The sequence below is a fragment of the Thamnophis elegans genome, chromosome 5 (assembly GCF_009769535.1).
Source record: "Thamnophis elegans isolate rThaEle1 chromosome 5, rThaEle1.pri, whole genome shotgun sequence".
Taxonomy (NCBI): Eukaryota; Metazoa; Chordata; class Lepidosauria; order Squamata; family Colubridae; genus Thamnophis; species Thamnophis elegans.
In genome coordinates, this window is record NC_045545.1 from 35394396 (window position 1) to 35410024 (window position 15629).

At 37.6% G+C, this 15629-nt stretch overlaps 1 protein-coding gene across 1 annotated transcript in view; it reads left to right on the top strand.

Moving 5' to 3' along the window:
- Nucleotides 1–15629, top strand: part of AGBL4 (ATP/GTP binding protein like 4) — a 1221291-nt gene that overhangs the window by 60021 nt on the left and 1145641 nt on the right. The window contains exon 3 of the mRNA XM_032217563.1: nucleotides 2181–2305. Within this exon, the coding sequence (XP_032073454.1) occupies nucleotides 2181–2305 (125 nt within the window). The remainder of the gene's footprint in view (nucleotides 1–2180; nucleotides 2306–15629) is intronic.

Consider the following 15629-nt stretch of genomic DNA (forward strand, 5'->3'; position numbering starts at 1 on the left):
TTATCGTTGGCATTTACCACCAATAAGATTGGCTAAAATGTACCCAAACATGAAGCCGACCTGCTGGAAGTGTAAAAAAGTACAAGGGACTTTTTATCACATATGGTGGACCTGCCCAGAAACACAGAAATATTGGACAAAAATTTGGAAATGGGTGCAAGAAATTACAGGAGAACAGATAAAATACAAACCCGAAATCTTTCTGCTGGGAATAATCAAAGGGAAATATACGAAAATTAAGTACATATTAACACATCTACTAACTACAGCTAGAATAGCATTTGCCCAATGCTGGAAACAAAATAATACCCCCTTGGACGAATTAGTGATTAAAAAAAACTTTGGATTATGCAGAGATGGACAAATTAACACTGAAATTAAAAGATAAAGAAGAGTCGGAATATTATGAAATTTGGAACAATTGGTACAAGTGGCTGCTAAACAAGAATAAAATTAATTAAGCTGAAAAACAATATATATAAATATATATAGAACTGTGTATAAAGGTGTGTAAATATAGAAGCGAAATATTATATACATGTACAGGTATGATGACATAACAATGTTGATACAATGACTGTAAGATGTTGTAGAAGGGAAAAATAATTAAAAAAATCTAATAAAAAAGATGCAGACAAAAGTTTAAAATCCGATTTTATTGTTTCATTTGAAAATTATTTTAAAACTTTGTGCCTCAAATATACTTTGTGATTATGCAGGTATCTATCAATTTTGACCATGGTTGTATAATCCATTTGAAGTTAAAACATTTGTGGCACTGAATATTTTAAAAGCATTTCAACTTTGAAATTTACCTTGTTTGAACTTAAAACAAAACAGTTTGAACTTATTGATCAGAACAACCGATTGAAAATATTCTGTAGATCCCCAATTTGAATGCTGTATTATTGCTATGAAAGAGGAAAAGCAGTATTATATAATTTAGAACTTGAAATAATCTAACACATACTGGAAATGTAATTTCTCAGATATTTTGTTACTACTGAGGATATATTCCAGTTTTTGCATTTGTGTAGAATCTGTTTTTAGTTTTCTGTATTTGTATACTAATAATGTAAGAGGAGGATACAATGTGCTTCCAAATTGGAAAAACCTAGCAGTGTTAATGAATGTTATTGTGCAACTTTTATTTCAAGTAAAAAGACAGAAGGACCAATGTCAGAATATTTTTGGGAGTAGGGATAACAGGGGAAATTGTATAAAGGTAGTCCTCAACTTACAACTACAATTGAATCAAAATTTCTGTTGCTAAGCAAGACAGTTGTCAAGTGAGTATTGCCTCATTTTATGCCTTTCTTTGCCCATAGTTGTTAAGCAAATCACTGCATATATTAAGTGGTCGTTAAGCAAATCTGGCTTCCCCCACTGACTTTGCTTAAACCAGATGGGAAGGTTACAAATAGTAATGACATGATTCCGGAACAATGCAACTGTAATAAATACATGCCAGTTGCTAAGAGCCCCAATTTGATCACATGTCCATGGGGAAGCTGCAACAGTTGTAAATGTGAAAATCGGTCATAAGTCACTTTTTAGTGCTGTTTTAACTTTGAATGGGTCATTGGAACCTCAGTGGCACAGTGGTTAGAGTGCAGTACTGCAGACTACTTCTGACTGCCGGCTACCTGCAATTTGGCACTTCAAATCCCACCAGGCTCAAGGTTGACTTAACCTTCCATCCTTCCGAGTGGATAAAATGAGGACCCAAATTGTTGGGGGAAATATGCTAACTCTGTAAAACTGCTTAGAGAGGTCTATACAGCATTGTTAAGCAGTATATAAGTCTAAGTGCTATTGCTATTACTATTAAATGAATAATTGTAAGTCAAGGACTGTCTTTATAGAGAAGTATTAATTGACTTTCTCTCCCAATCCATAACATTCTATATATGAGATTGGATAACTTGATTAACAGAAGATCAATCTAGAAGTAGCAAAGGAACCAAAAGGAGATTACTAAAGTTACAGAGAAATTGTAATAAAATCAGAAGTTTTGGAGAAAAGGAACTGTGCAATCATTAAACTTGTCTGACTGAACAGACTGGGAAGCTCCACGAGTAAAGTATCTTATGTTTATGGAACAGGGCAGTTTGCTGTTTTTTACTTACTTTCTCATCCTGTTCCCATAACCTTATAATTTGTTTTGCAAATGTTTCTAGGGAACCTTGGACGTGTTGACTATATTACTGAATTTGAATATGATCTTTTCATCAGACCAGACACATGTAATCCACGTTTTCGAGTCTGGTTCAACTTCTCAGTTGAAAATGTAAAAGAATCTCAGGTAAGCGCCATTTATGCTGAAGATTTAGGTGTATTATTGTTGAAGAAATAACAAATTATTTGTAAACTAGAGAAGTACTTTGCTGGTTTTTTATATAACTGTGTTGTAGTATATTTGTTTAATCGGATTGTACATATTAAGTTGAGAAAGGGTTTTTGCTTCACATGATTGCCTGGGTTTTTTTGGGCAATCTAAAAAAATTATTGAAAGCCTAAAATATCACTATTATTAGCTTATTGTTCATAGTTTGTTATAAAGCAGTTTCTAATCTTGATCCTTCTGTTTGCTTATCATTATTACCTAGAAGGAAAAATGCTTTCGTTGAATGTTTTCTTCATTACACTTCAAAAGGATTTGGTATATGTACTTTGCATATTCTTTTAATTAGTTTTTGCCTTTTAGCTGTTCATTTATATTGAAATATAATTTCCATGTTGGTTACCCCATAATTAACAAATATTCTTTTTTACACAAAGTGTGTGGAATATACTGAATCTTTCTTATCTTGTTTTATTGATTTAGGATTTTAAAATTTAGCAGCCGTATTTCATTGGAGCATCCAAACAATCATTTAGCTACAGATGTAACTCCTTGACTTACAACTATTCACTTAGTGACTGTTTGACTATTTTTTACACTTATGACTATTGCAGCATCCCCATGGTCACATGATTGAAATTCAGATACTTGACAACTGGTTCGTGTTTATGATGGTTGCAGTGTCCCCAGGTCACTTGATTATCTTTTGCAACTTTCTGATAAGCAAAGTCAATGGAGTTAGTTATATGTTAATATTTAAACAACTGCAGTGATTTACTTAAGAAGTGTGGCAAGAAAGGTTGAAAATCAGGCAAAACTCAATAAATGGTCTCACTTAGCAATGGAAATTTTGGGCTCAATTTTCATTGTAGTCTAAACTCTAAACAGTGTGTGTCCCACGTGTTTCTTTATCTTTTTACACTATTTGATGCTAAGTTATCTTGATTTAATAAGATATCAGGGTTCAAATGAGAGTCCTTGGTGCTCTCTCTCCCTCAAATATTAGAACACTGCTTTCATGTCACTCCTAATCCTTTTCACTAGACTAGACATACCCAATTCCCTGCAACCGTTCCCATTTAAGTCTCCAGCTTCTAATCATTTGTTGCATTTGAATATATTTTCCAAGGCCTTCTTAGCTACTCTATGAGTGCTAGTTTGTGGCATATTTGCTGACTGCTTGTTCCTTTGCTGTTGATGGTTGATCTCCACCACTTGATATCTTCATTATCAATTTAAGGTGGGTTTTCTACATATTGTTATTAGCTCGGTCTTCTTTATTTTTCATTATAGCCCCATCTAACAAACTAATTTAAAAGGCTGAATCATTCTGCTTACTGTCTATTGCCTTTTAAATACCTGATGTACCACATTTAAAAGTAATATAACACTATTATAACCTTCAGCAAACAGAATATTATTGGTAGTTAGGGGTAAACAATACAAATGGAAGAAAAGTCTATACAACACTATTTTTACCCAAGTTATAATAATGTATAATTGTGACACATCTTCATGTACGCATGTTGATGGAATGTTAGAAACCACACTCCAAAGAAGTGCAGAGCAAGCAATAAAATAAACAAAAATAGGATCAAATAAATAAATATTAATTTAATTCATAGTGATTAAAGTGATTTGTTTTATAACAAGTATGCCAGTCTCTATTTCTATCTTACAGTACATGCAAGCCATTTTACATACTACATTTTATGATTATCCTATCAATGTTAGAAGGAAACAATCAAAAACTATTGATGGTGGTTTGGTTTAGTGGTTTAGTGGTTTATTCGACTTGTATGCCACCCTATTCCCCAAAGGGACTCAGGGCGGGACTGACAAACCAGGAGGGAAGGGAACAAATACAAAGAGTAAAACAGAAACAAAACAACAATACAAAACAATTTAAAAAGTCACAACAAGCACAACCAAGTTCGAGTAGGGGTGGAACTCAACAGCCCCAGGCCTGCTGGAACAGCCAGGTCTTAATGGCTTTACGGAAAGCCTGAAGGGTGGCGAGGGTCCGAATCTCCATGGGGAGATTGTTCCAGAGGGCCGGAGCAGCCACAGAGAAGGCCCTCCTCCGGGTGGTCGACAGCCGGCATTGGCCGGCAGATGGAATTCGGAGGAGGCCTAATCTGTGGGATCTAATGGGTCTGTGGGAGGTAATTGCAGAAGGTGGTCTCTCAAGTACCCAGGTCCGATACCATGTAGGGCTTTATAAGTGACGACTAGCGCCTTGAAGCGTATCCGGAGACCAATAGGCAGCCAGTGCAGCTCTCAGAGGACAGGTGTAATGGTGGGTGTACCGAGGCGCACCCACAAGCGCTTGCGCAGCTGCATTCTGGACAAGCTGAAGTCTCTGAACACTCTTCAAGGGCTGCCCCATGTAGAGCGCATTACAGTAGTCCAGTCTTGAGGTCACAAGGGCATGAGTGACTGTTGTGAGAGCCTCCCGGTTCAGGTAGGGACGCAATTGGTGCACCAGGCGGACCTGGGCAAATGCCCCCCTGGTCACAGCTGACAAATGGTAATCTAAAGTCAGCTGTGGATCCAGGAGGACTCCCAAATTGCGGACCCTGTCTGAGGGGTGTATAATTTCACCCCCCAGCTTGAGAGATGGAATACATGGCCAATTTTTGGGAGGGAAAAACACAAGCCACTCGGTCTTGTCGGGATTGAGAGCCAGCTTGTTCACCCCCCATCCAGACTCTAACATCCTCCAGGCACTGATACATCACGTCAACCGCTTTCACTGAGCTGGCACGGGGCAGACAGATACAACTGAGTATCGTCTGCATACTGGTGGTATGATCTCTCCCAGCGGCTTCATGTAGATGTTAAACAGGAGGGGGACAGGACCGAACCCTGCGGCACCCCATAATTAAGGGACCTAGGGATCGACCTCTGCCCTCCAACCAACACCGACTGCGACCTGTCCGAGAGGTAGGAGGAGAACCACCGAAGAACAGTGCCTCCCACCCCCACCTCCTGCAACCGCCGCAGAAGGATACCATGGTCGATGGTATTGAAGGCCGCTGAGAGGTCAAGGAGCACCAGAACGGAGGCATGGCGCCGTCTCTGGCTCTCCAGAGATCATCGGTCAGTGCGACCAAAGCAGTTTCCGTGCTTTAGCCAGGCCAGAAACCAGATTGAAAGGCGTCTAAATAATCGGTTTCCTCCAAGGACCGCCGGAGCTGAGAGGCCACCACTTTCTCAACAACCTTCCCAACAAAGAGGAGGTTGGAGACTGGACGGTAGTTATTTAAAACGGCTTGATCCAAGGACGGCTTCTTCAGTAGGGTCTCACCACCGCCACCTTTAGAGGTTGGGAAAGAACCCTTCTCAGAGAGAGGCGGTCACTATCTCCTGATCCAGCCCCGTGTCACCTCCCTGCTGTTCGTGACCAGCCAGGAGGGACATGGGTCCAGTACACATGTGGAGGCACTCACTGCTCCGATGGCCTTGTCCACTTCCTCAGGAGTAACAGACTGAAAATCAATCCAAAGATGTCATTCAAGACCCTCCCCCAGTACCTCGGCTGGCTCTGCGCAATTGGAGTCCAGATTTGCCCGAAGCTGAGCAACTTATTGGCGAGAAATTGGACAAACTCCTCAGCCCTATCTTGTAAAGGATTGCCCGCATCCCTCCCCTTCAGGAGGGAGCAGGCTATCCTGAACAAGGCAGCTGGGCGCGACTCAGCAGATGCAATCAGAGCGGCAATGTATGTATTTTTTGAAGTCCGAATTGCCCGAAGGTAGGCTCTGATGCAGGATTTTAACAGTGCTTGGTCTGACTCGGACTTACTGGATCTCCAGCGGCGCTCTAGGCGTCTCTTTTGGCGCTTCATCTCCCGGAGTTCCTCAGTAAACCAAGGAGCCCTTCTGGATCCACTGCCTCGGATCTGCCGTAAAGGTGCAATCCGGTTAAGAGCCTCTGTCACCGCCGAGTTCCAAGCAGCGACCAAGGCCCCCAACCGGACTGCGGGCGAGAGTATCATGTATAACACCAAGCGCCGTCTGAAAGCCCGACGGGTCCATAAGGCGCCTGGGGTGGAACCACCTAATTGGTTCCTCCTCCTACAGTGGGGGATTGGCCTCCGAAAGTCAAGCCTCAGTAGGCAGTGGTCCGACCATGACAGGGGCAAGATCTCAATACCCCTCAAACCAAGATCACAACTCCACTGCTCCGAGAGAAATATGAGGTCAAGCGTGTGACCCGCTGAGTGAGACGGATCCCAAATTACTTGGGTCAAGCCCATGGCTGTCATGGAGGCCATGAACTCCTGCACTCTATCAGAGTGCTCGCCAAGCGAAGGCAGGTTAAATCCCCCAGAACCATAAGCCTGGGGAACTCAACCGCCAGCTCGGCTACTGACTCGAGGAGCGAGGGGAGAGCTGCTGCAACGCTGTTGGGAGGCAGGTACGTTAATAGCAAGCCCACTTGACCCCCAGGGTTCCAACTTCACCAGCAACGACTCACACCCAACAAGCTCTGGAGCAGGGGTCCTACGAGGAACTAGAGACCCTCGGATAATAATGGCCACTCCCCCACCCCTTTCACTGGGGTCACGACTGATGAAGCACCTGAAAACCCACTGGGCACATCTCGGTGAGGGGAACTCCTCCCTCCAGGCCCAGCCAGGTTTCAGTAATACATGCCAGATCTGCCCCCTCGTCTAAAATTAAGTCCGGACGAGGGGAGCCTTGTGAATCACAGACATGGCATTTAGCAACAGCAACCTGAGACAGGGCCCTGACTACTCGCGCCATCTGGCCTTTGAGTGGGACTAATAGGGCCGGAAGGAGGGATCTCTGTAACGTAGCAAACCCTCCTTCCCCGGTAATGGCTCGCCCTAAAGTCCCCGCCATATCTGCCCCTCCCAGTTAGGACCGTAATGCTCCAGCCCACTCCATGTCCATAAGGCCCCCATCCTCCCCCGAAGCCACCGAAGTCCCCAGCAGGCCCTTCGAATCATACATTCTAAGGATGGGGTTAAACCTAGGCCCCCCTAACACTTCTGCAAAGCACCCAGTGTAGGAGGTACCCGGTTATAGTCCCAGCCTTCTCAGACGTACACAATCATACAATCCCCACAGCAATTTAAAAACACAAATACAGCAATATAAGATAAAAATGGGTACATTCATTCACCACAAACACTCACCATACATTAAAATTCACGTAGCACCAAAAAATGGTGTCAAGATGAAGAGAGAGCTACTCTGCTCTTCTCCCTTCCTCTATGTCCCAGAAAGATGTCCACGGCCACAAGACCAAAAGTCAATAGTGTACAGGACAATCGTACGTGGAGGAGGGTAAGGCATAGACGTCTTATGTTCACAGATAGCAACTGTTCAGTCTTACTGAATCATGGTATATGATTGGTTCCATTTTTAGGGCCTTAGGCAAAATGATCAGACTATACAACTGAAACATGAAGAAAATCTATCTCCTTGACACTGAGATGTGAAGAGATATAGTATATATTCAGAATTCGCAGGATACTTGTTTTGGTGGTTATACACATATAAAATAATGGATTCTCTTTAGTTCAATTTGTTAACTTTCTAATGTATTTTCATGTAATCTTTTTCATCTTTCAAATTTCCGGTAAGACAACTTGTGTCTGAAAGTAATGAGGCTTTAACAGTACCTTGGGAATCTATATATACTGTACTCTAGATATATTAAAGAAATATTTCAAATCATTGAATAATATGTATATGTTTTACATTAATTGCATCATAAGAACCATAGAGGTTTCTTTGTACTGAACATGTCATAAAATAGTTAAAATGATTCATTTAACATAATTAAAAATCTTATTTTTTTTCAAAACCCTCTTTAACTATTTTCAGATTACAATACAATTTATGCCATACCTGTTTAAAACCTGTGTGTGTACCTTTCAACATTATCATCACTAGCACCAAGAGGACCAAAGAGGATCTCACTGTGTGCTTTAAATAACTTGATCTAATATTCATAGCTATGTTAGATACATTGTTACCAATATAGCATAAAGAATGCAAATACCATATTTTTATCTTTGATAAAAAATTGTGTGCGTTAATTTCAGGTTTTGTTTAAACATAAGGATTTTAGTTATCTGGCTATTAACAAAGTACTCAATTGTATGATATGGTTTTATTTTACATTATACCATCATATATTATTATTATCAAATAACATTAGTCATATTATTTCACATACCAAAACTACACACATCAGTGTGTGGATGTCTGTGTGTATTGTATGTATGTATGTATGTATGGATGGATGTATGGATGTGTGTGGATGTCTGTGTGTATTGTATGTATGTATGTATATACACACACAATATAGTTTCTTGTTTTTAGAATAATTATATTCTCCTGTTTTAAAGCACACCACATTTATTTGCTTTTTTTTTGTAGAAAAAGGGACATAATATATTCTAATCTGTTACTGCCATAACAAAATTTAGTCTACAGAATAGAATTAATATGAATTGATATAGATAACATTGTGTTAATTTATATGCTTAATTATTAATTTATAAGAATGTGTCAACTGCCAATTTGTTAGAAAGATAACTAGTATATTTTGTATTTCTGACTGTAAGTCTGATCTTTGATTAATAGAATATAAATACTCAAGTGTATCTAACTTCTGATATGATGACGTGTCTGTTAGAAGGAAATTCTTATAAAAAAGAATGCTACATTGTGATCATCATAATTATGAGTGATGTGATGCATTTAATTTACTTTCTATTTAGCAACTTTTAACATATTTCATAATAAACCACAATCCAGACTTCGTAGGATATATCCGGTATATAGAAAAGACTGCTGCACTGTGCTTTGTACAGCGCTTATAATTTTTCTTATTTCTATTCTATCTATATATATTCTTTCCAATTAATGTTGCCTATCTGCCATCTTGCAAATGGAATGGATTTCTTTTGTTACATTCTTTTTTTGGCAAAGTAGACATTGGCACTTGGGTTTCTTACTAACCACTGCATTGAATGTTGTTTTGCTGCTTTTGAATAACCAGGAGTGTTAGAAGAATCTGTATTTTTAGTTTTTCACTACTATATCTTCTGTTGCTAATCAAAACATATACAATGATACTAAGATAAGGGCAAAGCAAAATGGAAAGGAAAGAAAAATTGTAGAAAATTTTATAGAAATGTTGATCATAGATTATATTCAAGACAGATTTCTACTTGCTGTTTAAATGTCTTTTCAGATGTTTATGGATATTGTCAATCATCCATGTCATGGTTGTTCAAGAAAGTCCAGCTGCCTTGTGAAAAACAGTTTTTGTGTCTTTTCAGATACTGTAATTTTAATTTTAAATTACTCATAGTAATGGCTGAGCCTAATCGGATAAGTAATTACTATACAACTAGTTGTATACCACCTGATCTGCTACTAGCATTATTGAATTTGAATATGCAGTATGAATGAATAGGACCCCTTAAAAACAAGAGCTATGGAATGTAGAACCTAGAGCTGACCAATTGGCCTTATCCAATATCAGAAACAGTGTTCTTTCCCCAAGTAACTTCTTTATAGTAAACACTGAAATCTTTTGTCTTTATAGTAAATTATTATTATTATTATTATTATTATTATATTATTATTATTAAAAATAAATATTTTAATGCTTTAAATAATGTTCTAAGCTCAGAAAATTCTTGTATTTGTAATAAATAACCGTAGTAATGCCTAACCATGCCTCTTTTTGGTACTTCATTGAATTGAACATAATGAACAGGGATTCATCATCTTCATCTCTCATGAAAATTGAAATATTTTCAACAATTTAATTTTCTGGATCAAATATAAGGCGACCAGACGTCCTGATTTGGCGGGACAGTCAGGATTTATAACAATTTGTCCCGTGTCCCGGGGCGTTTTAAAAATCCCAATTTTCTGGCTTCATGTTGAAAGCCCAGTGGATTTGCTTAAGAAATCCTAACCGGGGCAAGACAAAAGACACTCTGTCCTAAACCCTCTCTCTGTCTCAGTACTTTCATTGAAGATATTAAAACATTAAAGCAACAAAACGGACCCCCACGCCCCTTTTACCTCATTTTATAAGAAAAGATGACCCAGTACCATAGAGCTCCAGGAAATACTTGGCTAGAGAAGTCACGAGTGTTCCTTCCTGGATTTTCCGGAGGGGAGGGACACAGAGGTTGGAGATCGACTTGTGTGGAAAAAATGGTGGCAAAGTTTCTTTGAAAAATATTTCCCTGACTAATTTCACCATTTTAATTTGTTCAGTTCTTTGTATTAACATCTACATCATTCTAGATTGACTTGGAGTGCTCACTTGTGCCTGCTGATAAGTGATCTGGGTTTTTTTTCTTTTATTTTTTAATGTATTTTAAAATAATATTTATTTATTAGCAGTTAGCAATAGCAATAGCAGTTAGACTTATATACCGCTTCATAGGGCTTTCAGCCCTCTCTAAGCGGTTTACAGAGTCAGCATATCGCCCCCACAGTCTGGGTTCTCATTTCACCCACCTCGGAAGGATGGAAGGCTGAGTCAACCTTGAGCCGGTGAGATTAGAACCACTGAACTGCAGATAACAGTCAGCTGGAGTGGCCTGCAGTACTGCACCCTACCACTGCGTCACCTCGGCTCTTACAACAGGATTGGATAGGATTTTTAAAGTAGTTTATTCTGTGTGGATTCTTTTTTAAATTGTCTTAGACTATTTAAAAAAGATTCTATCCAAAATAATTGAAGTGAAACCATTTTTAAAATTCTATGCACAATACTTTGAAATATATTGTGCATAGAATTTTTTAAAATAGTTTTACTTCCATTTATTCTGTGTGGAATAGTTTGAAATGTTTTACTTCAATTTATTCTGTGTGGATTCTTTTTTAAATTGTTTTAGACTATTTAAAAAAAGATCCTATCCAAAATAAATTGAAGTGAAACCATTTTTAAAAATTCTATGCACAATACTTTGAAATATATTGTGCATAGAATTTTTAAAATAGTTTTACTTCCATTTATTCTGTGTGGAATAGTTTGAAATGTTTTACTTCAATTTATTCTGTGTGGATTCTTTTTTTAAAATTGTTTTAGACTATTTAAAAAAAGATTCTATCCAAAATACAAAATACCAGCTGCAGTTATTCACTTAAGAACTGTGGCAAGAAAGGTGGTATAATGGGCTTAGTGACCAAAGTTACAATGGCATTGAAAAAAGTGACTGATGACCATTTTTCACACAGCGATCATTTTCACACTTAGCGACCGTTTGCAGCATCCTCATGGTCACGCGATCAAAATTTTGATGTTTGGCAACAGTTACAATTTATATTTGTAAATTGTAGTTATGTTGAAATAAAAAAATATTACAATACTATTTTTGCGTTGTTTTTGTTGCTCCATATAACATTTTTAATCAAGCCCCCCCTCCCCCCGGTCAAAGGTGTCCCTCTTTACCAATCTGAAAATCTGGTCACCTTAATCAAATACCACTTCATTTTAACAATGAGTACGAAGAAGTTGGGTATAATCACAATGCTTATAAATTTCTTAATTTATAATTTAATAATTTATAAGGTATCTTAAAACTTACAGCAGAAAACAGTTATTGTTTTGAATAATTAATTGTTAGTATTTTGCTAATTCATAAAATTTCTGTGCATTTTTGTAAGTTATATTATTCAGTAAAATTATTTTTCCTTGAACTACCTATAAGGAGTTATTACATATCTAAGTTTAGGGGAAGAAGAGAAAATTGAGCCTTATTATCTCTATAGATTATTAGCTGTGGCAGATTTCCTGTCACCTTAAAACCATTCTGTGAACTATGTTATGATCTTTCTTCATGGTTCATAACACTGAATTCATCAGGGAGGAAAGCTGGTGGGTGAGTGTAAAAAATTAAATCCCATACTGGAATAGGCTTCTTGACTGTTCTAAGCTGCAGAAGAATATAGTAATAACTTAATTCTACGGAGAAGAACTAATTCCTTACTGACGAGTTATTCCCTGTTTTGGGGGAACTAAAAGCAGTTGCTTGGAATTGTCCCATGAGCAACTAATATAGAAGCTGAGAAATGAATACAGGAAAAAGGAAAGGTAGTAAATATGGATCAAAACCTCCTCATTTACTGTCAGAAATAAGATACCAACAGTATTAAGACACGTCGATGAAACAAACCAGCACTTATCTGTGGTGAAATCTGTAAAGTGTCTTCGATTGCTCAAGGGATCTTTAGATATAGCATTATTTTTTCTGCTTTATGGATGACTTGACTATCTTTGTTATGAATTTTTCATGATTTTCCTGACCCAGCATCTCTTGCCTGTGGAGACAGTGATACAGTATTGATTTGGTGTTAGATTTCTTTTCTTTTTTCTTTTTCTACAATATTTTTTAGGCTAGAACCTCAATCTCTGATTACTCATTAGAGAATTGAGGGATTCTTCTTAGATATAAATTGATTTAAAAAAGAGTGCTCATGCTATAGTCCTCATTTTTGCAAGAAATGATCTCCATACCAAGGTTTAATGTTGTTAAAAGCTTCTTTAATGGAACTGAGCAAGTACATATTGAATAGACAAGGTCTCTCTCTGACAGTGTAGAATGTTGGAAAAATGTTTGTATTTAAGTGTGAATGTTTACATAACCACAAAATTAAAAAATAAAAGAAGGACTCAGCTGCATGTTTTTATTTTGTGATTTCTATTGCTTTATTTTTGTGCCTTTCAGGCATATTAGAAAATTGAAAGAGGCCATGGTGCTGCCACTTCTCAGCTAAATTGTTTTATAAAAGGGAAAAAAAAATCCATATCTTACATCTCATGCAAACTTACTGCTGGCATTGCCATGGAAACAAGATTTTTTTTTAAAAAAAGCAGAGTTAACTGAAATTTAGAAGCATTTTCATTTCGTTGTGATTCATACTTCATAAAAATGCAAATCTTACTCTAATACATGTTTTACCTTAATATTTTATATTTTCTTTTATATTTAACTGATCTAATGGTTTGCTTAATTAAAATTTGAACAACTTTGAATGCTTTTACTTTTCTTTAAAAGCAGTCTGGTCCTATGAAGCTTAGGATTTTTAAACTTTGATACATCATGCAGAATATGTTATGAAGAAAATCGGTCTTTATAGCATATAATCATATTTAAAAGCAATATTATCATTATAATATTTATGTTACAATATTAGATTAAGTAGCCTCCTTCCCTCCGTTATTAGGGAAAAAAGGCATGTACATGTTTTCTTTTAAATGTAATTGTTATAAATCCATCAGTTTTTGAAATGTCTGATACATTTTCCACATTATGGTTTCTTTAAATCTCTTTATTTTTTGTGGAGGAATATAGTGAAATATGAAGCCCAGACAGGATAAGAACTGGGCAGATTAGTAATTCTGATTTGAAAATGCACTTTGTCCATATCTTCAGGTCTCAATTAAAATTGGCAATTTCTAAGTATCAACCAAGAGAAGAAAGTGGTATTCTAGATGTCTCAACTATTTAAATTGTATTAATCATGACATCCAAGATGTTATGTCGGGGTAATGATGATTTAATAGTTGACCAGGTGCTGTAATGTTGTAATGCTGTTATGCTGTAATACTGAAAATGATGATACAATGAGAATGAGTATGAGTCAGCAGGGTTCTTATCATTTTAAGAGGTTGAATATATAAGAGCGGCCCTATGAGGGTCTCTCTCTCTCTCTCTCTCTCTGTGTGTGCTTCTATGCTGTGGTTGATGATTGATTGATTGACTTTGCCTAGTATGTGTGTATGTATATATTCCTTGTAGATAAATCACTATTTGAAAGACAAACCTGTTTACAGTATTTCGCTCCTGTTTTGTCTCAAAATAGTCCCACTGTGCGCACTCTGACATGTTACTTTGAAGATAAAACCCATTGCAAATTTACCTGTTGATAGCAAACATGCCGTGGTCATATTATCTCTCTCCTCTCTCTCTAGGCCAGATTGTAATTTTTTTCTTTACTACATCACTAAACAAAATTGTGCTCTAACCTGTCTTTACTCAAGAGTGGCACTTGTATTTCTCCATGTAGGTCTTAAACAATCCCTGTGGTGGTGCAAACTCCCAATTCGGTACTGCATCCATCCTTAAGGCAATCCATCTTTTTCCAGCTAGGTGGCCCTATCCTTGATTGGTTAGTGTGGTTTTAACTGAAAGGGAGCCCTGCCTAATCTTGGTGAGAGTGACTGGGTGTGCATGTATGCTGGTTTGCCTGACTTGTTAGGTGAAAGGAGGAGGTGATTGTGCTGCTGGAAACTGGGAAGGTTGGATTAGAGAAATTTGGAGTTTTAGGGAAATAGGGGTGGGTTGGAACATACCACTGGTGATGGGCATGAGAAGGTATGTTTTATAGTATTTTATAGGATTGTATTTAGATTTTATACAGTTTTTTATTTTAATATTTTCAGTGTGGTAAAATAGGCAGCTGATATTTTTTCCAATAAATTAATAAATGTTGGGAAGCTGGGAGTACATTGCTCTTGGGGGCTGACCTGGCATGTATTACTGAGACCTGACTAGGACTGGAAGGAATATTCCCCTTTTGGAAATGTGCCAGGCTGGGTTTTGATTGTAAGGTTGGTGGTGTGGCAAACATCTGAAAATCTTTTAAGGCTTTCAGCAGTGCCGCTTCAGAAGTTGCTGAATGTGAGATCCTGTTTATTAAGTTGGGTCCTAAACATCAATTGAGATTATTGCTGCTAGTTCAGCTTCCCTGTTGTAAAGCAACTTCCCTGCCTCAGCTCCTCAACCCTGTTTCTGGATTGGTGGGTGGAGTTCCCCTAGTTGCTGGTGCATATGCATATCATATATATCACATATACCATATGTCAATGGTGCTTTATTGTGGATTATTACATGTTAGAAAATGGCCACTTTAAAAGTCAGATTTGAAATATGTTCTAATATCTGACCCATCTTTCCTCTCATTCCAGGCACCAGAGTATCATTTAGTAAAATGGAGTTCAGCCTTTGGCCATATAGTGTAAAAAAAATCTATCTTCTTCAGACAGGCACATTTATTTTTTCTATTTTTAACTTAAAAAAACGGTCAAGGCCATAACACTCTTCTAGATTTTTTTGTCCAGAATTTGACCAGAATTTCCAAAGAAACTCAGTAGATATACATTCAATCTGAGAATATAAATGCATTTACCATCAGTAATGCAGTAATAGCTGCTTTAAGTCTCTAGACAGAGCTGAAACAAGTTGGTTCATTATGTCTGGAAGGTGTCA